The 26,409-nt window shown below is 42.2% G+C and overlaps 1 protein-coding gene across 3 annotated transcripts in view; it reads right to left on the bottom strand.

Moving 5' to 3' along the window:
• Window positions 1-1,581: 1,581 nt before the first annotated feature.
• mrnip (MRN complex interacting protein) overlaps window positions 1,582-26,409 on the bottom strand; it is a 69,742-nt gene continuing 44,914 nt past the window's right edge. For 2 of the 3 annotated variants that reach the window (XM_073067079.1, XM_073067076.1), the window contains exons 3-7: window positions 24,301-24,398; window positions 22,313-22,382; window positions 5,065-5,210; window positions 4,352-4,448; window positions 1,582-2,832 (exon numbers count right to left, since the gene is read on the bottom strand). In XM_073067079.1, coding sequence (XP_072923180.1) covers window positions 2,107-2,832; window positions 4,352-4,448; window positions 5,065-5,210; window positions 22,313-22,382; window positions 24,301-24,398 — 1,137 coding nt within the window. In that variant the 3' untranslated portion in view covers window positions 1,582-2,106. The remainder of the gene's footprint in view (window positions 2,833-4,351; window positions 4,449-5,064; window positions 5,211-22,312; window positions 22,383-24,300; window positions 24,399-26,409) is intronic. The other variant, XM_073067078.1, reaches the window with a different exon arrangement.

Here is a 26,409-nt window from a genome sequence, read left to right as displayed (position 1 = left end):
AAATGTAGCACCTCACACTTATCAGCATTAAAACTCCATCTGCCATCTTTCAGCCCAGTCTTCTAACTGGCCCAAATCTCTCTGCAAGCTTTGAAATCCTACTTCATTATCCACAACGCCACCTATCTATCATCTGCATACTTACTAATCCAATTTACCACCCCATCATCCAGATAATTAATGTATATGACAAACAACATTAGACCCAATACAGATCCCTGAGGCACACCACTAGTCACCGGCCTCCAACCTGACAAACAGTTATCCACCACTACTCTCTGGCATCTCCCATCCAGCCACTGTTGAATCCATTTTACTACTACTTCCACGGCGCCACCCAACTCAGCCTCACAGACGCAGCACACACCGAAAGCAACCTGACCACAGTGGACTCCGAGTCCGTCGAACCTCTGAGCCGACGACCATCCCCTCCGGCACAAATTCTCCGAGCACTATCCTCTGCTGAGCGTATTAAGACGGCCCCGCCAACGGCCATCGGCAACGCGACCCTGAGGACTGGGGGCCTGTTCTTCCCAGCAGAGTCCTGGACCTCACAGCAGCAGCAGCAACGAAGAAGGTCTTCCTGGAGATTTCCCAATGTTCCTCCGTGCTCCCAGATCCGTTTTCAATTGATTATGATTGCGCACGGCACCCCACTTCACAAATAACAGATAATCAGCTCCGGGGTGGCCACTGCAAGCTGCGCCACGCCACCATCTTGGATCAGAATTAGGTTATTCCATCCATCGAGTCTGCTCCACCATTCCATCATGGCTGGTTTATTGTCCCACTCAACCCTATTCTCCTGCTTTTCCCACATAACCGTTTGAAGCCTCTGGTGGTTGGGATTGACCACAAAAGTTGCATCCTAACTCTCTATGTATATGTAAGCCAGGGAGATACAATATGGAGAGCATGCTGTTGCCCATGCAGAAGGCTCCCCCCTCATCACAGCTGATGAATCCAAAGAAACTGCAGCAACCTTAACCTTTGAAGCCATTACCTATCAATCTCTGCTTCAAATATACCCAATGACTTGGCTACCTGTGACAACGAATATCACAGATTCATCACTCTGGCTAAAGAAATTCCTCATCTGTTCTAAAAGGATGTCCTTGTATTCTTAGGTTGTGCCCTCTGGTCCGACACTCTCCCACTATTAGAAACATTCTCTCCATGTGCACACAATGTAGGCCTTTCAATATTCGGTAGGTTTATGTGAGTAACTGGAGAGGTAGGGAACATGATCCCTGGACAAGACTACATTACCAGGAGATTGGCAATATCCCATCAGCCATATCCGGAGTGAATAGGCTCTCATGGCATTTCAGCTTAGCTCATGAGGGCTTGGGCCACACGGTTCCAGATGCCCTACTGCCATGATGAGGCTCTTCTCACATTGGATCAATACCTCAACTTCTGTCTGGAGAGCCTCCAAACTGATGGCATGAACCTCTATTTCTTTAACTTGCTGTAATCCCCCCCCCCCCATTCCCTCCTGTTCCATTCTCCATTCTGGTTCCTTTCTTCTCATCACCAGCCTCTGGTCCCCCCCCTCCTTCCCCTTCAGCTCTACTTTTTCCACCTATCCCCACCCAGACCCACCTTTCCCCCTCACCTGGTCCAGTCTATCATCTGCCAGCTTGTACTCTTCCCCCCCCTCCATCTTCTTATTCTGGTCTCTACTTTCTTCGTTGTCAGTCCTGATGAATGATCTGGACCTGAAACATTGACTGTTTATTTCCATTTTTATGAAATCAGAAATGCAAATATGGATGTTTTTATATATTTTGCATATAATACAATAAAAGTGACAAACAGAGCAGAATATATTAGAATCAGACAATCTGTAAGATGGTATAGGTTTGACACCAGCATTTCAAGAGATTCACTTCAAGGGATTATCAAAAGGGATTTTTAGTGGCTTCACATAAACTATCCACTTACCTTGTGAAAAATAGCTTCAGGTCAACCTCAGTACTTAAAACACACAGTGGCTTCAGACAGAGTGCGTGAAACTTGTGTAGCAACACAAAAGTGCCGGCCCTAAAGGTGTATTACTAAATGACATAATTCTAAAAATGTCCTTAACAACAAAAATAAAAATCACAGATCATCAAAGTCCTCACCCGTCTGAAAGAGTGATGTAAAAGAATAGGGCTGCTTGGTGGTTAGCCCAGGGGCTACTCCTGGTGATCGTCTGACTGATGGTGGATGCGGAGTTAAAGCCGGCAAGGACAAGGAAGTCACTGGTTTAAGGTTGCATGAGTCTTCAGTAGTGCAGTGTAGAAATTCAAGGAAAGATTCTTGTGGCTGGCTGTCTTTCCCAACTCCACATGCATTATTGCTCACTCCTGCAGAGTCACTAAGTTCAGGTGAATCCACCAATCCACTAGCTTCCTCAAAAAGTTCCATGGAGGCAGCGTTGAGTGGTCTAGTCATTACCTTCTCCATAGCTGTTTCTGTCCCAAGTGAACCATGCGGCCAAGTGTTGCTAGACAGCACCAAACTGGTAGAAAGCACAGAACGATCCACATCATCATCTTGATCTTCGAGGACTGAACATTCCAAGGGAAAGCGAGTGGAAGAAGAATCCTGCAGCCACATGTGCTGTGTGGGACAGACAGGGTGCTCACTACCTGTTGTGTGGCTGTGAGGCAGGAATCTATCCCACTTCGAAGGCTGTTTGGGTAGGAAAGCTTCATCACTTCGGCTTTTCTCACCCTGTTGAACTGGAGAGCTGTATTCCAATTTGGACTTGTTTAAGATATCACTCCCTTCTCCAAGTTCTGGGTTCCAGTTTTTGCCCCTATTTATTTTGGAAATCAGCTGCTTTTGAAACAAAAATTAATATCTGCATTAAGATTATTCAAGATTCAAGCTTGTTCAATGTCCTTTCCAGTACACAAGGACATTTTCCAACAAAGGAAAACAAAGTAATTGCTATTCTAGATCCAAAGGAGCACAAAAAACACAATAATACAGTAATAACAATAAATACAAATATGTAAGATACCTTATATACATAGATTGATTGTCCATAAAGTGATGTTAAAGTGACTGTACATAAGCTGACTGACAGTAAGTGATAAAAGTAATGGCAGGTGGGGGTGTGGAGGGGTGGATTAATGGGTGGTGGTATCAGCTTTACTGCTTGAGAAAATTAACTGTTTTTGAGACTGGTGATCCTGGTGTAGATGCTATGTTGTCTCCTCCCTAATGGGCAGAACCACAGGCAATAGTAAGAAAGTCCCATTCAGTCAACTGTAGCCAATTCCTTTGGAGAAGCATTCCCATCAAAGCCCATTCCTGTGGCATCCTGATCCAACAAATCAGGTCCCTTGATCACGTGAACACTGAAATGACTGGTACAAAATTGGCTCCCACAAACAGGAAGGTACCAAATTTAAGCAAACTGGTAAAGAAAGGAGAAAAAAGAAAATGAGAATGTGCCCTAAAAGCCCACATAATAGTCTTTACAGATTAAACAAAGATTGGTGGAGTTGTGGTTAATGTAGAGGTGTGGTAGAGTTATACTGTAGGACGTTGGCAAAATGCCGAGCTGGGCTGAGACGTGGCAGATAAAGTTCAATCCAGAAAAGTGTGAGGAAATTCTCTTTGGAAAGTGGAATTTAAAGGCAGAATACAGGGTTAATGGCCGGATTCTTAGCAGTGTGAAGGAACAGAGAGATCTTGGGGTCCAAAGTTGTCATGTAAGTTAATATGGTAAGAAAGCATGGAGCGTGCTGGCCTTCATCAGTCTGAGGATGGGAGTTCAGCGTCAGGTAATATTACAGTTCTATAAAACCCTGGTTAGACCTCAATAACTGGTGTTCAGTTCTGATCACCTCATTATAGGAAGGATTTGGAAATGTTAGAGAGGGTGCAGAGGAGATTTACCAGGATGGTACCTGGATTAGAAAGTGTGTCTTATGTAGATAGGTTGAGTATGCTAGGGCTTTTTTCTTTGGAGCAAAAGAGGATGAGAGGCAACTTGAGTGGATAGCCAGAGACCTATTAGAGCAGAAATGGCTAATACAAGGGAGCATAACTTTAAGGCGATTGGAGGTACAGGTGGGCTATCAGTGGTAAGTTCTTTATACAGAGCGATGGGTGCATGAAATGCCCTATCAGGGGTAGTAGTAGAGGCAGTTATATTAGGGGCATTTAAGAAATTCTTTGATAGCCATATAGATGATAAAAAAATCAAGGGCTATGCAGGAAGGAAGGGTTAGATTAATCTTAGGGTATATTAAAAGGTTGGCACAACAGCGTGGGCCGAAGGGCCGATACTGTGCTGTACTGTTATGTTCCATCTGGTAACCTGTTATGTTCTTATCAGATAACGCACCATTTTCTTTTTAGCAGTCTCCTTCCAATTGCTATGAGTGCAATGTCCACGTGTATCCAGCTTCTCAGAGTCAAGATGTGATCCTCTTTTACGTTTACTGTGAATAAAAATATTTAAAAAGTCCAATACAGATGGGTTTCATATTCTGCCCGAGTCATGAAACTGAACAATTCTTCAGTAACTCCAACTCCTCTGCCCAGGGACCCAGTGTCTTAGCCTGAATCTGTCTTTTCCTGATGTTAATAAACTCTCAGCAATAGGGTTTTCCTCATTGGTCTTAGCAAATTACTTTCCCTAGGGCCTCAAAAAGGCAGCATTCATCATTAAGGACCCTGACACCTAGGATATGCTCCCTTCTCATGGCTAGTATCAAGCTGGTGGTACAGGAGCCTGAAGGCACACACTCAACGTTTCAGGAAAGCTTCTTCCCCTCCACCAACAGATTTCTGAATGGATGATGAATCTATTTTTCTTCCCTCTTTTTGCACTACTGATTTATTTTTAAATATATCTTATTGTAATTTATAGGCTTTTAAAATTATATATTGCCAAGTACTGCTGCCACAACAGTGATATTTAACCTAATTCTGGTTGGGCTGTGTGACAATACCCCCAGCATCTCCATCACACTAGGAAGAACGCGTGACCCACAGGGTAAATAATGCCCTCTGAAACACCACCACTAATTTGATGTTGCATCCTGCAACTCTGACCTTCGTTTACTGATGGCATTCTTCATATCTGTCTGGAACTGCTGTCTGTCTGTGTACACAATCTTGTCATCTCCTCCTTCCTGCTCGACTGGTTCTTCCACGTGCTTCTGGTCCAAATAAACACACCAGCGACTGGTTGCTTGATTCTGAACTCATCAGAAAGCAATTTGTAAGGGACACATTTCAAAAAAATTATACATGAGGTTACAAATACTTTCATTTTAAAGTAAAATTTTATACCCCCTCAGTTTAACAAAGTTTACTTTAAAAAGCAAGATCTTTCAGGATATTGGAGAAGGTCCAGAGGAGGTTCACGAGAATGATCCTGGGAATGAAAGGGTTAGCACAGTGTTTCCCAACCTTTTTAAGCCGAATGCCTCCCTAAAGCACTTGCATTCTTGCCAATGTCTCCTGATGCACCTTCATACTTCTGAACGCCCCTCTTCGGCACAATATACTTTCCGGCACACCCATAGTGTAAAAACATGACTGTCATAATGCTAACATGAGAAAAATGATTCTGCTTTAATTTTTTATTTGTCTTTAAACCTAGCTTACACAGTACTTGTGCACTGTACAGCAGTTTCAATATCAATGTGATCCTTGAGCTTGATGGTTTTTAGCAAGAGTTGAAATATCTGGTTTAAGCTGTGATAGCAAAAGCCTTCCCCCGTGAGTAACAATGTCCAAGCGAATTCTGTTTTTTGTGCATATGTGCTTCACTGCACTGAAGGTAGGAGGATGGAAATACAATGAAGAGCAGTTTGAGCAAAGACCAGGAAACTTCGTATGACAGTGTAGACACATACCACAAAAGCCGATATTTTTGAAAAGTATTTTTGCTTCTTCATATTCTGAATTTTGATAATTTCTTCTTGCAAGTTCTCTTCCTGTTCTTCCACCTAGCAAGGAAATGTGTTAATTACCCAATATAGAATTTCCACATTGTTCAAATTCTTGAATCGATTCTGGAAATCTTTCTTCAGTGATTACAGGTGTAAGCAGTACTCTTGCAAATCACTGTCTGTGAAAGAGAGTGCCATTCTTTCCATGCAGGGAATCTGTGAGAACATTCTTCTCCCAATGTTTTGTTTATACATTTCCAATCCGAAAAAGGGTTTTTTGTACCTCTGTGCATAATTGATACTCTGACTTCACTCATTTTGTCAACACGCCAAGCTACAGAGTTATTACTCAGAGGAATTGATTTTAAAATACTGGGATCCAATTTGAGAATAGTGGTGAGCATTTCTGATAACAGCAGACATTATTAATCTTTAACCAATTGCATGAGATTTTCCACACTTTGTTATCATTTTGGAAATGTTATAAGCAGCAATGAGAACATTATCATGTCACTTTTAGCTTTCTTGGCAAATTACTCGAGTGTGCAAATGATTCTTCCATCGTTTGGAACTGAGTAATACCATAAGTAGCTTTCTCAGGGTGCTCCTGCAATCTTGATGTTTTCTTGGCTTCATTAGACAGTTTCTTAGCAGGATTAGAATTCAAGGTTTCAATGCCTTCAGACTCGAAGACTGCATCTCATATGTATTTATCCATCGTTAACAGAGCTAAATTAAAATGAAAAATTAACACAAACTGGGATGCCTATCAGATGTTGACAACGGCAGCTAGTTAACACAGGTGGAACAATGGTGGCCCGCAAATGAACAGTGAAGCGTGGATAAAGACTTTAAGACCTGGCAGCAGAATTAGGCATTAGGCTATTGAGTCTGCTCCACCTTTTAATAATGGCTGATCCTTTTTGCTCCTCCTCAGCCCCACTCCCAGCCTTCTCTTGTAACCTTTGATGCCCTGTCCAATCAAGAACCTATCAATCTCCACCTTAAATACAAGCAATGTATTTAATGACCTGGCCTCCACAGCTGCCTGTCTTAACAAATTCCACAAATTCATCACCTTCCAGCTAAAGAAATTTCTCTGCACCTCTGTTTTAAATGGACACCCCTCCAACCTGAGGTTGTGCCCTCTTGTCTTAGACTTCCCCAACATAGGAAATATCCTTTCCACATCTACTCTGTACAAGTCTTTCAACATTCGAAAGGTTTCAATGAGATCCCCCCATCCTTCTAAATTCCAGCGAGTACAGGCCGAGAGCTACCAAATGTTCCTCATATGATAATGCCTTTATTCCCAGGATCATCATTGTGAACCTCCTCTGAACTCTCTCCAATGCCAGCACATCTTTTCTTAGGAGCCCAAAACTGTTCATAATACTCAATGTGAGACCGCACCAAAGCCTTATAAGGCCTCAGCACCACATCCCTGCTCTTATATTCTAGACCTCTTGAAATATAATGCCAACATTGCATTTGCCTTTCTCATCGGTGACTCTACATGCAAGTTAACCTTTAGTGTTCTACACAAGGATTCGCAAATACCTTTGCATCTAAGGTTTTTGGAATTTCTCCCCGTTTAGAAAATAGTCCGCACATTTATTTCTTTTTTTTAAAAACATTTTTTAAAATTAGTTTTTCAAAACATTTTACAAATTAAAAACCCCAAATCCCAATGAGGAGCATTAATACAGTGCAAAATTAAGTGTACAATAACAATATGCTACAAAGGAAGAGAATTTAACAAAAAAGCACCTAAATTAAAGACAGGTAAGCTTAGTGTCCTCCCCAAGCCCCAAAACACAAGATAAAAAACAACAACTCCAGACCGACCACAACACAGTATAAAGAGTATAGGTCAGGACAGTCAAACTCCCAGACTGTGAATACACTTAGCAGCAGAGGATAATAATGCCTACTACCAGAAAAAAAAGGGAGCTGAAAGCAAGGGACCGAAAAGAAGAAAAAAAAACCCTAGTCAGGAGGAAGGTTATGAAAGTACTCGATAAAAGGTCCCCAGACCTTATGGAACTTTAGATCCGAATTACGAACTGAATAATGAATTTTTTCGAGGTCCAAGCAGGCCATAATGTCATTAAGCCATTGCGCATGAGTGGGCGGGGCAACATCTCTCCATCTAAGGAGGATCAAGCATCTAGCCAGGAGAGAGGCAAAGGATAGTATTCGGCATTTGGTCGGACCCAGACATAAATCTGTCTCGCCCCAAAAACCGAATAGAGCAATTAAGGGGTTAGGTTCTAGGTGCTGATTCAGAATACCCGATAATGTAGTGAAGACATCTTTCCAGAATTTCTCCAAGCTAGGACAGAGCCAGTACATATGGATGAGAGAGGCAACGCCCCTCTTGCATTTATCACAGAGTGGGCTACTGCCAGGGTAGAATCGAGATAGTTTAGATTTAGACATATGGGCTCTGTGAACAATCTTAAACTGTAAAAGGCAATGGCGAGCACAAAGAGAGGTTGAGTTAACCGATTTGAGAACTGAGTCCCAGCTCTCCTCGGATAAGGAGATATTTAAATCCTGCTCCCAGGCCATTTAAATTTTATCCACAGGGGCCCGTCGTAAGGCTGCTAGTTTATCTCGGATAATTGATATTAAACCTTTACCTAGTGGATTAATGGAAAGAAATAGGTCCATAGCATTTTTCGCAGGCATTTCAGGAAAGTTAGGAATTAAAGGAGCAATAAAGTGTCGGATTTGGAGATATCTGAAAAAGTGAGCGTTAAGCAGGTTGAACTTTATAGAGAGCTGCTGAAAAGAAGCGAAGCGATTATCGATGAAAAGATCTTCAAAATGTCTAATGCCCTTCCTATACCAAACATGGAATGCTGAATCGTACGTAGTAGGTAAAAAAAGGTGATTGTGTGCGACAGGGCTAGAAACGGAAAACCCCTGGAAACCATAGCATTTCCTAAACTAAGCCCATATACGCAAAGTGTGTCTAACCAGAGGATTAGCTATTGATCTGGGCAGACTGCTAGGGAGTGCAGAGCCAAGAAGTGCAGATATAGATAATTCTTTAGTGGAGCTCAACTCCATTGCCACCCAGTTAGGGCACTCGGGTTGGCCGTGGAAGAAAGACCAGAAGGTAGCACAACATATATTAGCTGCCCAATAATATAAGCGAAAGTTAGGTAAAGCCATGCCACCCTCTTTTTTAGATTTTTGGAGGTGGATTTTATTAATTCTAGAGCGCTTATTCTGCCACAGATATGGCAAAATAATAGAGTCTAAGGAATCAAAAAAAGATTTAGGAATAAAAATTGGGATAGATTGAAATAGGTATAAAAATTGGGGGAGAACATACATTTTAACAACATTAATACGACCTACCAAAGACATAGATAGAGGTGACCATTGTACCAGACTCTGTTTTATAGCATATGAAAGGTTGACAAAGTTTTCACGAAAGAGATCTTTAAGCTTCCTTGAGACTGTAATTCCAAGATAAGTAAATTGATTATGGACTACTTTAAAAGGGAGATCACAAAATATTAGTTCTTGTGCTTCTTTATTTATTGGGAAAAGTTCACTCTTATGTAAATTAAGTTTATAGCCAGAGATCTGGCTAAACTGGTCAAGAAGTGAAAACATTAGAGGTAAGGATGTAGACGGATTTGAGAGAAAGAGTAATAAGTCATCAGCATAGAGAGAAACTTTATGCTCAACACCCCCTCTCCAAATCCCGGTCAATTCAGGACAGTTTCGAAATGCTATCGCCAGAGGTTCTATAGCCAAATCAAAGAGAAAGGGACTTAAGGGGCATCCCTGACGGGTGCCACGTTTGAGATTAAATACTTGGGATTTCTGAAAATTAGTTAAAACAGAAGCAGTAGGACACAGGTACAGCAATTGGATCCAAGAGATGAAACTTTGGCCGAGGTCAAATTTTTCTAAGACTGCAAAGAGGTAGTTCCACTCTATACGATCAAATGCTTTCTCCGCATCGAGGGAAATAACACATTCAGGAGTCCCAGTTGGAGCTGAGTATAAAATATTAAATAGACGCCGAATGTTAAAAAAAGGTAGACGGTTTTTAATAAAGCTTGTTTGGTCATCAGAGATAATGGAGGGAATAACAGTTTCTAATCTATGAGCCAACACTTTAGCTAAGATCTTTACATCAACATTGAGCAGAGAGATCGGCCTGTACGAGGAACACTCTGTTGGGTCTTTGCCCTTTTTTAAAAGAAGAATAATAGATGCCTCATTGAAAGAGGGTGGCAATTTGCCATAATTAAACAAGTCAGATAATACTGAAAGTAACTGAGGAGAAAGAAGTGAGGAAAATGATTTATAAAATTCTACAGGGAACCCATCAGGTCCAGGAGATTTCCCTGAGGACAGTGCAGAAATTGCAAAAGATAATTCTTCTGATGATATAGGCGCATTGAGTTTGGCTTTGAAATCAGATGAGAGTGAGGGGATATTCAGATTATGTAAAAATTGATCAACAAAGATATTGTCATTCAGAGATTCAGAGGAATAAAGCCGAGAATAAAAATTTTTAAATGCGTCATTAATTTCTAAATGATCCGATGTAAAGTCTCCGTTCTCCTTCCGGATCTTTGTAATATGTTGTTTGGCTTTGGAGCGCCTCAGCTGATTGGCTAGGAATTTACCAGACTTATCCCCATGAATGTAAAAGCGACTCTTGCTTTCGAGAAGTTGGCGTTCGACAGGTTGAGTGGACAGAAGGTTAAATTTAGTTTGGAGTTCACCGCGCTTCTTGTATAATTCAGGGTTCTTAGTTTGGGCATATATTTGATCCAAATCTTTAATCTGGTTAATGAGGTCTGATCGATCTGCACGGGATCTTCTGTTGAGATTTGCTGTGTAAGAGATTATTTGACCCCTCAGATATGCTTTCATGGCATCCCAGACAATCTGGGATGGCACTTCAGGTGATGTATTAGTGTTAAAATAAAAGGTTATCTGATCCTTAATAAATTTTACAAAATCATCATCCGATAATAAAGTTGAATCAAACCACCAGTGTTTATTCCTCTGAGGGAGACCAGGAAAGTTCAGAGAGAGGGTAATTGGGACATGGTCAGAAATCAGTTTACTCTGATAGTCACAAGAGTGGGCAAATGGGATAAGTTGGTTATCGAGTAAGAAATAGTCAATACTAGTGAAGGTATGGTGAACATGTGAGAAAAAAGAATAATCTCTCTCCGTAGGATGGAGGAAACGCCATATATCAGAGATGCCAAAATTAGAGAGAAACAATTGGATAGCTAAGGCAGATTTAGTAGGTGATCTGGTAACAGAGGACGATCGATCCAGTTTAGGATCCAACCAACAGTTGAAGTCACCACCCAGTATAAGAGAGTATGAGTTTAAGTCTGGTAGTGAGGAAAAAAACCGTTCAAAAAAGTTAACATCGTCAAAGTTGGGAGCATACAAGTTTGCTAGTGCAACTTTAGTGTTATATAGTTTACCAGAAACAATAATAAAACGGCCATTTGTATCAGATATTTTATTATGGAGTTCAAAAGGAATACTTGAGTTAATAAGAATGGAGACTCCCCTAGCTTTAGCGGCAAAGGATGAATGAAAATGCTGACCCACCCACTTTGACAAAAGCCGGGAGTTATCAAAACAACGAATATGAGTTTCTTGGAGGAAAGCAATGTCAGCTTTGAGTTGTTTGATATGTGAGAATACCTTCCTCCTTTTAACAGGGTGATTCAATCCCTTTACATTCCAGCTCACGAATTTAAGTGCACTAGCCATTATCAATTACTAATGCATAAAAGGCAGCAGGCATATAAAAAGTCAAGCAGTACACTACCAGTCTGGGAGCAGAGATGTAAACATAGATTCGTAAAATCAAAACATATACATGTCCTGAGCAATAAAGAGAAACAATAAATACAGTGAGTGATGTTGGAACTGGAAAACCCATCCCACCCACACAACCCAAAACTAGACGGCTACCAAAACAAGTAGCTAGCTCTACCAAAAAAATTAACCCAAATACAACTTCCAGATCTGTGTCATTGACAACAGTTCCGTATAAATACTATAGCAAATAGTGACTAGTTTATGCACTGGAAAACATAACTACAGATTAGAACACCTTCTGCAGAAATATAAAACTTAATACAGAGAAAATCGGAAGAAAACCAAAACTAACCTACCCGCGAAAAATTATAGAAGAATAAAGTAAGAGAAAGGGGGAAAAAAGGTAAAAAAAGGAGAGGAAGGGGAAAATTATAAATTCAAGACGAGTATTTAACCATTTACAGAGGAGAAAAAAATTCAGAGATTAGAAAAAAAGGGATGAAGAAAGGAAAAAAAATAAAATAAGTAAATATTAAAAAAAGGGGAAAAATAAATCAGCAATTAAACTGTCAACCAACAAACAGGGAGGCCTTCACTAAAAACTTCGAACCTCCAAAACAAGTTAGAGTCAGTTGTAAAACTGTAGATAAGGTTATACAAGAGTAAAAATAGATTACACACACACCAAATCCCGGGAGAGATTGTCAACAGCCCTTAGAGTTTCAATGAATAGTGTCTGAGTGATTCAAGTGAAATCTGAGTCCAGAAAAAGTAATTTTGCTACGAGGAGTACTTATCCACCATTTTAGGAGGTCCGATCAGATTCCGATAGCCGGAAGACTTGCCACAAATGCCTCAGCTTCCTTCACCGACCTGAGCCATTTGTATTTTCCAGTATTAAGCTTGATTCGTAGATCAGCAGGGTTGCGAAGGGAAGGTTTAAAACCACGATCAAACAGCACTTTCATTACGCCTTTAAACTCAGCGCGCATCTTTAAGGTCTGGGGTGCAAAATCTTCCACAAAGCGAATGGTTGTATCCTTGAAAGGAAGAGACCCCCTGCGACGCACCTCTACAATCAGACTGTGTTTTACCTGGTATTGATGGAAACACAAGATTACTGGTCGTGGACAGGAGCCCAGAATTTCGGGGGGAACGTAAACTCTGTGTGCTCGTTCGAGCTCGGGCGGGTTCGGAAGCAAATCTTTCCCGAATATCTCACAGAGAAACTCGGCGAAAAACTTCATGGTTGATCCCTGTTCAGTCGCCTCTGGCAATCCAAGAATTCTAAGATTGCAGCGTCTGCTGCGATTTTCGAGATCCACCATTTTGGAAAGGAGTTTGTTAGATTTTTCCTCTAGGCTGGAACAGAGAGTCTCCAAGTATCGAACACGACTTTCTAAATCTTCAGAAGTCGAATCGATGCGAGATAAGTGTTCAGCATGCTTGTTCACTTTATCGTTGATCCGATCCAATTTGTCTTCCAAATGTTTGAAAGCGGTTTTAAATTCCTTTAAAATTTCGCCTCTGAGTTTTCAGAGCGCAGCCAAAGTCTCGTCCGAAGGAGCGATAGCCTCCTTTCTCCCGGATTTAGAACTCTTGCTAGACATTGTAAGTTAGATATGTTCACAGGCAAGTAAGAGATACCAAAAAAATTCCTAAGGTTTAAAAAATGGAGACATTTAGTGCAAAGATAGCGACATTAGTGGAACAAAAGTTCGGAGCAGCTAAACAATCGCCATCTCACCGGAAGTTCCGCACATTTATTTCTTCCGCCAAAGTACATGACCATGTATTTTCTAACATTGTATTTCATTTGCCACTTTCTTGCCTATTCTCCTAATCTGCCTAAGCACATTCTGCAGCCTTCCTGTTTCCTTAACACCACCTGCCTCTTCACCAATCTTTGCATCATCTGCAAACTTGGCAGTAAAGTTATCTATTCCATCATCTAAATCATTGGTAAAGTATACAGCATCAAAAGAAGTGGTACCAACACCAACCCCTGCGGAACTCCACTAGTCACTGGCAGCCAACCAGACAAGGGCCCTTTTGTTCCTACTCATTGCCTCCTACCAATCAGCCAATGCTCTAATCATGCTAGTAACTTTCCTGTAATACCGTGGGTTCTCAATTTGGTGAGCAGCCTCATGTATGGCACCTTATCAAAGGCCTTCTGAAAATCCAAATATACAACATCCACTACATCCCCTTTATCTATCCTACTTGTAATCTCAAAGAATTACTACAGGTTCATTTAAGGAAACCATACCAACTTTGTTCTATCTTGTCCTATGTCACCAAGTACTCCATAACTTCATTCTTAACAATTGACTCCAACATCTTTCCAAACACTGAGGTCAGGCTAATCAGTCTATAATTTCCTTTCTGCTGCCTCCCTCCTTTCTTAAAGAGTGGAGTGACATTTGCAATTTTCCAATCCTCTGGCGCCTTGCCAGAGTCCAATAGTTCTTCAAAGATCATTATCAATGCCTCCACAATCTCTACCGCTACCTCTTTCAGAACCCTAGGGTGCAGTTCATCTGGTCCAGGTGACTTACGCATTTTTAGGTCTTTCAGCTTTTTGAGCACCTTCTCCCTTTTAGTAATAACTGCACTCCTCTTTCCTCACACCCTTCAACACCTGGCATACTGCTAGTGTCTTCTACAGTGAAGACAGATGCAAAACACACATTTAGTTCATCTGCCACCTCCTCCTCCCTCTTTATTATTTCTCCAGCCTCTTTCTAGTGGTCCTATATCCTCTCCAATCTCTCTTTTTTTTTATATACTAGTAAAAGTTTTTTCTATCCACCTTGATATTGCTTGCTAGCTTGCTTTCATATTTCGTCTTTTCCTTCCTAATGATTTAGTTGCTTTCTGTAGGTTTTTTAAAAGCTTCCCAATGCTTTATCTTCCTGCTAATTTTTGCTAAGCATATCTTCTCTTTTGCTTTTACATTACCCTTGACTTCCCTTGCAGCCACAGTTGTACTAGTTTGCCATTTGAGTTTCCTGTTTCTGGAATTCATCTATCCTGCACCGTCCTAATTTTTCTCAGAAAAACACACCATTGCTGCTCTGCTGTCATCCCTGCCAATTAACTCTCATACCACAGTAGTTTCCTTTACTGCACTGAAAGACTGCTACGTCTGACTTTACTTTCTCCCTGTTAAATTTAAAGTTGAACTCAATCATATTGTAATCATTAGCTCCCAAGGGCTCTTTTACCTTAAGCTCCCGAATTACCTCCGGTTCATTACTTAACACCCAATCCACTATATCTGGTCCCCTAGTAGGCTCAATGCCAAGCAGCTCTAAAAAGCCAGCTCATGGGCATTGAACAAACTAAACCCACTCTCGAGATCCATTACCAACCTGATTTTCCCAATTTACCTGCATGTTAAAATCTGCCATATCATAACATTGCCCTTTTGACACGCCTTTTCTAATTCCCATTGCAATCTGTGGTCCACATCCCACCTACTGTTGGGAGGCCTGTATATAACTGCCATCAAGGTTCTTTCACCCTTGCAGTTCCTTAACCCAACCACAAGGATTCAAACCTTCCGATCCTATGTCACATATTTCTACTGATTTGATGCCATTTTTCACCAGCAGAGCTTATTGGAGTATAAAAGTTGCAACTTGCTATTTGCTAGAGAATGAAATCTTAGGAATGTAGAAGACAATGGTGTGTTAATAAGAGGAAGCTAAGAGATGTAGATTATGTAGTCTGTTTGCTATTTGCTATGCATGTACCCAATTTAGTAGGAGAATGAAATCTTAAGAATGTAGAAGACAATGGTGTGTTAATGAGAGGTAGCTAAGAGATGTAGCTTACAACATGATTAAGTCAATGGGTAGAAACAATAGTGGCGGATGTACTTGTGATACGCAACTATAGACCGATTGGATATGCTAATGCAACTAAATCAGGAGATTGCTATAAAAAATGCTATGTCCAAGGATCGGTGGGCAATGCAACTAGCTCAATGACTGTCTCAGCCTTGATTTGCAAATTAAAGTTTAACCCTTCTTGAAGAATCTTCTGCGTCTCCTGGTTTGATGCCATTTTTCACCAGCAGAGCTATGCCACCTCTTCTGCGTACCTTCTTATCTCTCCTATACAAAGTGTAACCTTGGACATTCAGCTCCCAACTCCAACCATCATTCAGTGATGGCCACAACATCATGCCTGACAATCTCTAATAGTGCAACAAGATCATCCACCTTATTTCTTATACTCCATACATTGAGATATCACACTTTGAGTACTGTATTTGCTACCATTTTTGATTCTGCATCTCTAATGCACTGATACACCCTGCTGGCTGCAATTTTGTCCTGCCTGCTCTTCCTGACAGTCTGACTGCACACTATCTTTGTTATTTTTTAACCATCCATCCTGAGACCCGTCACTCTGGTTCCCACCCCAAGGCCAAATTAATTTAAACGCTCCCCAACAGCACAAACAAACCTGCCCATGAGAATATTGGTCCCCCTCGGGTTCAGGTGCAGCCCATCCTTTTTATACAGGCCAGATCTCCCCCAGATAGTATGATCTGTGATCCCAATGATCCAAGAGCTTGAGGACCTGCCCCTGCACCAGCTTCTAGGTCACACATTTATCTGCCAAATCATCCTGTTTCTACCCTCATAGCACATGGCACAGGTAGCAATCCAAAAATTACTGCCCTGGAGGTCCTGCTTCTGATGGTTAGTCAAGTCTCAAGTTAGGGTGCTGCTTATTGCCGACCACCTCCCCACCCCCCAGAATCTTGAATGCCCCGCAACGACTTCTATTTCCCCTAACACCCTCTTAGGACACGTAATCACCCCCATTGGATATCAATGGATTAATGTATGAGGAGCATTTGGTGGTTCTGGGCCTGTACTCACTAGTATTTAGAAGAATGAGGGGGGATTTCATTGAAGCCTACTGAATATTCAAAGGCCTAAATTGAGTGGATGAGGAGAGGATGTTTCCCATACTGGGTGAGTCTAGGACTAGAGACCACAGCCTCAGAATGGAAGGACATCCCTTTAGAATGGAGATGAGCAGGACGAGAAAATCTGCAGATGCTGTAAATCCAAGCAACACACAAAAAATGCTGGAGGAACTCAGCAGGCCAGGCAGCATCTGTGAAAAAGAGTAAAGAGTTAACATTTCTGGCCAAGATGTTTTTTTTCCAGTCCTGATGAAATGTCTCAGCCCAAAATGTCAACTGTTTACTCTTTTCCATAGATGTTGTCTGACCTACTTGAGAGATGTGGAGGAATTTCTTTAGCCAGGTGGTGACAAATCTGTGGAATTCAATGCCACAGACAGCTGTGAAGGCCAAGTCATTGGGTATATTTAAAGCAGAGGCTGATAGGTACTTGATCAGTCAAGGTGTCAAAGGTTACAGGGAGAGTGAGTTTGAAAGAGATAATAAATCAGCCATGATGGAAAGGTGGAGCAGACTTGATGGGCTGAATGGCCATGGGTAGATGGGTTGTTGGCTAATAGCAGTCTCTCTGCGTTCAGAATTCCAACAACAGCCAGGATGAAGGGACAGTAACCTCGTCACTATTGAAGGGACCATCGGCTGGTTCCGATAAGTCCAATGCATCCAAGCATGTCACCATTTTACCAGAATCATTTTCTATTGCATAGAACATACAACAGTACAGCACAGGCACAGGCTACTCAGCCCACAATTTTGTGCTGAACCAGCTGAAAGCTGTTAGGTACCCCGTAACTGGGTGTCTTACCAGCAAAAATAGAAGTATCCGTTGAAGTCTGGTGGTAATATTTTCAAGTGTTTATTAGTAAAATATACAAATCAATATCAATGCAAATACACAGATAATACACGTTAGCAATGCTAAACCTAAAAGTGTGGGTATAATAATAATCAATAATAAACAAGCTCTATCGTTGTCTAGGGGATAATGAATTATTATGGGAAAGTATAAAGTTCAGTTCAGTTCATGCAGGCTGAGGTAGTTGCTGGTCGATGTGTTGTAATTGTTGGAGAGAGAGAGGGAGGGCGATCAAACAGCGACAGCTATTGTCTTGCAAACCTTCCTTTACGATCTTGATCCGTCGATGTGTTGTTGTGGCCATTCAAGCATGACCCCTCTGTCCTTTAGCTAGACCGTTCTTCCGTGGCAGACTCGTCACCCACGCAAGGGTGGACACACACACAAGCCCCCACCAGCCTTGCTATAACCACTGATAGATAGATAGATAGATAGATAGATTCTTTATTCATCCCCATGGGGAAATTCAACTTTTTTCCAATGTCCCATACACTTGTTGTAGCAAAACTAATTACATACAATACTTAACTCAGTAAAAAAAAATATGATATGCATCTAAATCACTATCTCAAAAAGCATTAATAATAGCTTTTAAAAAGTTCTTAAGTCCTGGTGGTAGAATTGTAAAGCCTAATGGCATTGGGGAGTATTGACCTCTTCATCCTGTCTGAGGAGCATTGCATCGATAGTAACCTGTCGCTGAAACTGCTTCTCTGTCTCTGGATGGTGCTATGTAGAGGATGTTCAGAGTTATCCATAATTGACCGTAGCCTACTCAGCGCCCTTCGCTCAGCTACCGATGTTAAACTCTCCAGTACTTTGTCCACGACAGAGCCCGCCTTCCTTACCAGCCTATTAAGACATGAGGCGTCCCTCTTCTTAATGCTTCCTCCCCAACACGCCACCACAAAGAAGAGGGCGCTCTCCACAACTGACCTATAGAACATCTTCAGCATCTCACTACAGACATTGAATGACGCCAACCTTCTTAGGAAGTACAGTCGACTCTGTGCCTTCCTGCACAAGGCATCTGTGTTGGCAGTCCAGTCTAGCTTCTCGTCTAACTGTACTCCCAGATACTTGTAGGTCTTAACCTGCTCCACACATTCTCCATTAATGATCACTGGCTCCATATGAGGCCTAGATCTCCTAAAGTCCACCACCATCTCCTTGGTCTTGGTGATATTGAGACGCAGGTAGTTTGAGTTGCACCATATCACAAAGTCCTGTATCAGTTTCCTATACTCCTCCTCCTGTCCATTTCTGACACACCCCACTATGGCCGTGTCATCAGCGAACTTCTGCACATGGCAGGACTCCGAGTTATATTGGAAGTCTGATGTGTACAGGGTGAACAGGACCGGAGAGAGTACGGTTCCCTGCGGCGCCCCTGTGCTGCTGACCACCGTGTCAGACCTACAGTCTCCCAACCGCACATACTGAGGTCTATCTGTCAAGTAGTCCACTATCCAATCCACCATGTGAGAGTCTACTCCCATCTCCGTTAGTTTGTGCCTTAAGATCTTGGGCTGGATGGTGTTAAAGGCACTAGAGAAGTCAAGGAATGTAATCCTCACAGCACAACTGACCCCCTCTAGGTGAGAGAGTGATTTGTGCAGCAAATACGTGATAGCATCCTCCACTCCCACCTTCTCCTTATACGCAAACTGAAGAGGATCCTGGGCGTGCCTGGTTTGTGGCCTCAGATTCTGTATTATCAGCCGCTCCATGGTCTTCATAACGTGCGACGTCAAGGCAACAGGTCTGAAGTCATTCAACTCCTTTGGTTGTGGTTTCTTCGGTACCGGGACAATACAGGATGTTTTCCACTGTCTGGGTACTCTTCTCTGCTCCAGGCTCATGTTGAAGATGCGCTGTAGTGGTTCTCCCAGCTCAGTCGCACAGGCCCTCAGTAATCGTGGGGAAACTCCATCCGGTCCAGCCGCCTTGCTGGTACAGATCTTCCTCAGTTGACCTTCCACCTGTGCAGCCGTAATCCTGGGCGTGGGCAAGGTCTCCTGTGAGTGGCTATTTTCCTGTGAGGGAAGTAAGCCTGGTGTGGATTTCTGCGGTGAGGATGAGATTGAGCTGTCGAACCTGTTGAAGAAGTTGTTCAGCTGGTTCGCTTTCTCCACATCTCCACTTATGTTCGCCCCCCGCTTTGCACCGCATCCGGTGATGATCTTCATCCCATCCCACACCTCCTTCATGCTTTTTTTCTGCAGCTTTTGTTCTAGCTTCCTCCTATACTGCTCCTTTGCCCCCCTTATCTGTACTCTGAGTTCCTTCTGAACTCTTTTAAGCTCCAACCGATCACCATCTTTAAAGGCCCTCTTCTTCTGGTTTAGGAGGCCTTTGATGTGACTAGTGATCCAGGGCTTATTATTGGGATAGCAGCGAACAGTTCTAACAGGGACAACTGCATCCACACAAAAGTTAATATAGTCCGTTGTGCATTCAGTGACCTCCTCAACGCCCCCACAGAGCCCCCCTTGCAGTACATCCCAGTTAGTAGTACCGAAGCAGTCTCTCAGGGCCTGTTCAGCTTCAGGAGTCCACTTCCTAAAAGAGCGTGTGGTCGTGGGATGCCTCATCACAATTGATTTATATCTGGGCTGTAACAAAACCAGGTTGTGATCAGCTTTCCCCAATGAAGCAGTGGGGATGCACTATATGCCTCCTCTACGTTTGCATACAGTAGGTCAATAGTCCTATTACCCCTGGTGTAGCAATCCACGTACTGGGAGAAAGCAGGTAGTGTCTTGTCCAAAGTCACATGGTTGAAGTCCCCTGTAATTATCACCAGTGCCTCAGGGTGCTGTGTCTGCAGCCTAGCAACAGCGGAGCTGATGACGTCACACGCTACCGTTGCGTCGGCACGCGGCGGGACATACACATTCACCACAATGACGCTTGCGTCATTCACCACAATGACTGTGAGTGAAATTGACCGATCCGTTCGGTCCCCGATGCCCCACACTTTCTCGTGGGTTTCTGATGCTCACTAGTGTGTCTCCTGGTGCGTCTGAGGGGTGTCACCCCAGACCTCACTTTTATCCCCACTCACGGGGTCTCAGGTGTCAATCAGGTTTGAATGACTTAACCCATCAAACCAGCCCACTCTGGCTGTCCACTGAGGAATTTTAATGAGCAGGATGGTACCACGTAAACAGCCCTCTCCGCAGCCATAAGCCTTTCGGGAGTCATAACATGGTGGATAAACATAACTCTCTCTCAGGCTGTTATCTCGCCCTTGTCTGAAGCAAATGTTCCAGTCCCAATATGTTTTTGTTCCATCTCTTTCTCTCTCATTAACAGCCTGGCAACAGTAACAGTTTGTGATTCTCCCAGGGGAGGGACATGGGCAACTCTGCACCCTTCTGCCCATCAGAGTTGTTCATCCTTCGTAACAAAGCAAATCAAAAACTCCCAAACACTAATCCTTCCTACCTACACCATGTCCATATCTTTCCATTTTCTTTACATTCATGTGCCTATCCAAACATCACTTAAAAGCCCCCCATTCCCCCTCTGAACCAGTTCTGAATCCAAACGGTCAATTTGCCATGGTCTCCATGCATCTTAATCATCTGGATTAGCCTCCCATAAGGGACTTTGCCAAATGCCTTACTAAAATCCATATGGACAATATCCACTACCCTACCCTCATCAATCTCTCTTGTCACCTTATCAAAAACTCAATCAATTTGGTAAGACACGACCTGCCACACACAAAGCCATGCTGGTTCTCGCTAATCAGTCCTTGGGTTTCCAAATGCTCATATATTCTATCCCTGAGCATTTTCTCCAGCAATTTCCCTACAACTGACACAAAACTCGCCAGTCTATAGTTCCCAGGATTTCCCCTTGTTCCTTTCTTAAATAGTTAACACTGCTATCTTTCACAAAATGCTGGTCCTGCTGAAGGATCTTGGCCGAAAACATCAACTGTACTCTTTTCCATAGATGCTGCCTGGCTTGCTGAGTTCCTCCAGCATTTTGTGTGTTACTTGGATTGCCAGCATTTGATTTGTTAACTTTATTCTTTTTGAAATATATAGAAACATTTTATTTTTATAATTCAGATTATATTCTAATTTGTTTCCTTATTAATCTTTTAGTAAAGTGGTGCTGTTAATAAATTCAGTCCAATTTTCTGACCTATCACCCACCCTTGTGCAACGTTATGCTTTAAACTCAATACTATCTTTAACTTCTCTAAATAGCCAGAGGTACTCAGTCTTTCCCTTAGAACTTTTCTCTCTCATTGGAATTCTAATATTCTGCTTATTCAAAAGACTGGCATCTGTGGCATTTTCCTTTCGCATCATGTATGGATAACAATCTACCCACCATCAGACAGAAGGCACAGGAGGCCTTAGGTTCTAAACACTATGGTCAGGGACAGTTATTACCCCTCAACCGTCAGGCTCCTGAAGCAGTGTGGATAACTTCACTCGCTCCATCACTGAACTGATTCTACAGCCTGTGGAATAACTTTCAAAGACTTTACAACTCACATTTGCAGTTTCTTTCTATCCTTTTGTTTGTTTATTTATCTATCTATCTACGCACACACTGGTTGCCTTCTTTTACACACTGGTTGTTTGTCAGTCTTTGTGTGTAGTTTTTCATCAATTCTATTGTATTTCTTTGTTCTACTGTAAATGCTTGAAAGGAAATGAATCGCAGGGTAGTATATGGCGGCACATATGTACTTTGATAATAAATTTACTTTGAACTTTGAATAATTTTGATTTTTCTCACCGGTTCATTCACCACACAATATTTCTCGGGTCGGCAGTCATTGCCGGAATATCCTGGCTCCTCAGTCGGCCTTATTGAAAGAAAAGAAATCACATGTATTATAATGAAAAAATACACACAAAGTATATGAACAAGTCTAGTCTAAACCCCAAAGTTCAAAGGGGGGGGGGGGGGCGGCAAGAGATGGAGATCTATATATTTATATCTCTCTCTATGTATGTATATAATTTCCCTACCACATAGCCCTCTACTTTTCTAAGCTCCATTTATTGAAGTCTCTTAAAAGACCCCATTGTATCCACTTTCACCACCATCATTGGCAGTGCATTCCACGCATCCACTGCTCTGTGTGAAAAACTTACTTCTGACATCCCCCTTGTACCTACTTCCAAGCACCTTAAAACTATGCCCCGCCGTGTTAACCATTTCAGCCCTGGGGAAAAAACCTCTGGCGATCCACAAGCTCAATACCTGTCATCATCTTGAACACCTCTATCAGGTCACCTCTTATCCTCCATTGCTTCAAGGAGAAAGAGCCAAGTTCACTCAACTTATTCTCATAAGGCATGCTCCCCAATCCAGGCAATATCCTTGTAAATCTCCTCTACTCCCTCTCTATAGTATCCACATCCTTCCTGTAGTGAGGTGACCAGAACTGAACACAGTACTCCAAGTGGGGTCTAAGGTCTTATATAGCCATAAGGTTACCTCGCGGCTCTTGAACTCAGTCCCATGGTTGATGAAGGCCAACACACCATACACTTTCTTAACAACACTGCCAACTTGTGCAGCAGCTTTGAGTGTCCTATGGACATGGTCACCAAGATCTCGCTGATCCACCACACTGCCAAGAGTCTTACCATTAATATTATATTCTGTCTTCAAATTTGACTTACCAAAATGAAGCACTCCACTCTTATCTGGGTTGAACTGCTTCTTCTCAGCCCAGTTCTGCATCCTATCAATATCGCGCTGTAACCCGACAACCCTCCAGACTATCCACAACACCCCCAACTTTTCTGTCATCAGCAAACTTAATAACCCACCCTTCTACTTCCTTCTCCAGGTCATTTATAAAAATCCACAAACAGGAGAGGTCCCAGAACAGATCCCTGTGGAACACCACTGGTCACCGACCTCCATGCAGAATGCGAACCATCTACAACCACCCTTTGCCTTCTGTGGGCAAGCCAATTCTGGCTCCACAAAGCAAAGTCTCCCTGGATCCCAGGCCTCATTACTTTCTGAATAAGCCTCGCATGGGGAACCTTATCAGATGTCTTACTGAAATTGATAAACACCACCATCACTTTTCTACCTTCAATGTGTTTTGTTGCATTCTCAAAGAAATCAATCAGGTTCGTAAGACATGACCTGCCCTTGACAAAGCCATACTGACAATCCTTAATCAGATTATGTCTCTCCAAATGCTCATAATTCCCACCTCATAGGATCTTCTCCAAAAATTTGCCCACCACTGAAGTAAGACTCACTGGTCTATAATTTCCTGGGCTATCTTTACTCTCTTTCTTGAACAAAGGAACAATATCTGCAACCTTCCAATCCTCTGGTACTTCTCCCATCCCTATTGATGATGCAAAGATCATCACCCAAGGCTCAGCAACCTCCTCCTTCGCTTCCCAGAGTAGCCTAGGGTATACCTTGCCCGATCCCAGTGACTTATCTAATTTAATACCTTTCAAAAGCTCCAGCACATCCTCTTTTTTTACTGTCTATAAACTCCAGCATTTCAGTCTGCTGTAAGTCATCCCCACAACTGCCAAGGTCCTTTCCACTAGTGAATATGGAAGCAAAGTATTCATTAAGTGTCTGTCTCTGTCTCTCTCTATATATCTGTATCTAGATACATACATACACACACCCCTAAGATTTTTGCATAGTGCTGTGTACGTTGATAACAAATTTACTTTGAACTTTGCACCTCTACAGATAACATAATTATCCCCACACAAAAAGATATACATTACCAAGTAGTGGCTTCCATTGCCTGCATCTTCATCCCTCTCAGCAGGTTTAGCTTCTGCACGTGCTTTCGGCAATCAGACCCTGAGCCCTGGCCGTATACCTGACAAGATTGTTACATGAAATTATTAAGCACGAGGAAAAAGAATTAGAGAAACAAAACCTGCACTTTTTAAGGCAGGCTCCTGTTAAATTCAGATGTTTAAATCCAAGATTCTTTCAGAAATCAGGAAAGAGGCACAAAACTTGTTGCTTCATGATCATTTTATTAAGCATTGATAGAACAAAGCACAGTAAAAGAAGCAGAAGGCTTAAAGACATAGACACTAAGATATTAAGTTCAATTCAAATTTGTAGCTAACAGTCAATGAGATAGTTCTTATTCAATTAATACAGCACCAGGAGAAGCTTCCAGAATCATACTAAGCAGTTACTTGTATATAAGTAATCACATAAAATACAGGCAGACCGATTAGGGATAGTCAGCATGGCTTTGTGTGTAATAAGTTATGTCTAACCAATCTTATAAAGTTTTTCAAGGAAGTTACCAGGAAAGTTGATGAAGGCAAGATATTGTCTATATTGACTTTAGCAAGGCATTTGACAAGGTCCCGCATAGAAGGTTGGTCAAGAAGGTTCAGTCGTTAAGCATTCAAGATGAGGCAGCAAATTGGATTAGACATTGGCTTTGAGAGAGAAGTCAGATAGCGGTTGTAATCTCTGACTGGAGACCTGTGACTAGTGGAAGCCATTTGGCCCATCAAGTATGCTGTGCCATTTCATCATGGCTGATCCAATTTTCCTTTTAACCCCAATCTCCTGCCTTCTCCCCATATCCTTTCATGCCCTGACAAATCAAGAATCTACCAAGCTCTGTATTAAATATACATAAAGATTAGGCCTCCACAGCTGGCCGGTGGCAAAGAATTCCAGATTCACCACTCTCTGGCTAAAGAAATTTTTCCTTATTTCCATTCTAAAAGGATGCCCCTCTATTCTGAGGCTGTATCCTCTGGTTTTAAAACTCTCCCACCATAGGAAACATCCACTCATTCTTGGAATCATTTTCCTGAAACTCGTTTGAACCCTCTCCAGTTTCAGCAAACCCTTTCTAAGATAAAGGGCCCAAAACTGCTCACAATACTCCAAGTGAGGCCTCACTAGTTCTTTATAAAGTCTCAACATTATATTCTTACTTTTATATTCTAGTCTTCTTGAAATGAATGCTACCATTGCATTTGCCTTCCTCACCACAGATTCAACCTGCAAATTAACCTTTAGGGAATCCTGCACAAGGATTCCAAAGCCCCTTTGCACCTCAGATTTTTGTGTTTTTTTTTCTCCATCTAGGAAATAGTCAACCTTTTCATTCTTCCACCAAAGTGCACAACCGTACATTTTCCTACACTGTTCCATCTACCATTTCTTTGCCCATTACCTAATCTACGTATTTCCACAGCTTCTTCGAAACTCCCTGCCCCCCCCCCACCTTCATATCACCTGCAAACTTGGCAATAACATCATTAATTCCATCACCCAAATCAATGATGTGCAACATAAAAAGAATCAATCCCAACACAGAGCCCTGTGGAACACTACTAGTCACCGGCAACCAACCAGAAAAGGCTTTTATTCACACTCTTTGCCTCCTGCCAATCAGCCATTGCTTAATCTGTGAGAACCATAGAATCATTCCTCTCATACCTTGCACTCATAGCTTGTTAAGCAACCTCAAGTGTGGCAACTTGTCAAAGGCCTTCTGAAAAAATCCAAGTACACAACATCCACCGATTCTCTTTTGTCTATCCTGCTTATTATTTCTTCAAAGAATTCCAACAGAATTGTCAGGTAAGATTTTCCCTTGAGGAAAACATGTGACCTATTTTGACATGTGACCTGTGACCTATTTTATCATGTGCTTCTGTACTGTGAGGCCTCATCTTAATAGTAGCCTCCAACATCTTCCCAACCACTGATAATAGACAATAGACAGTAGGTGCAGGAGTAGGCCATTCGGCCCTTCTAGCCAGCACTGCCATTCACTGTGATAATGGCTGATCATACACAATCAGTACCCCGTTCCTGCCCTCTCCCCATATCCCTTGACCCCGCTA

The sequence above is a fragment of the Hemitrygon akajei genome, chromosome 15 (genome assembly GCF_048418815.1).
Source record: "Hemitrygon akajei chromosome 15, sHemAka1.3, whole genome shotgun sequence".
Lineage (NCBI taxonomy): Eukaryota > Metazoa > Chordata > Chondrichthyes > Myliobatiformes > Dasyatidae > Hemitrygon > Hemitrygon akajei.
The sequence above is the reverse complement of the archived record's forward strand: the minus strand, read 5'-3'. Positions and strand labels throughout refer to the sequence as shown.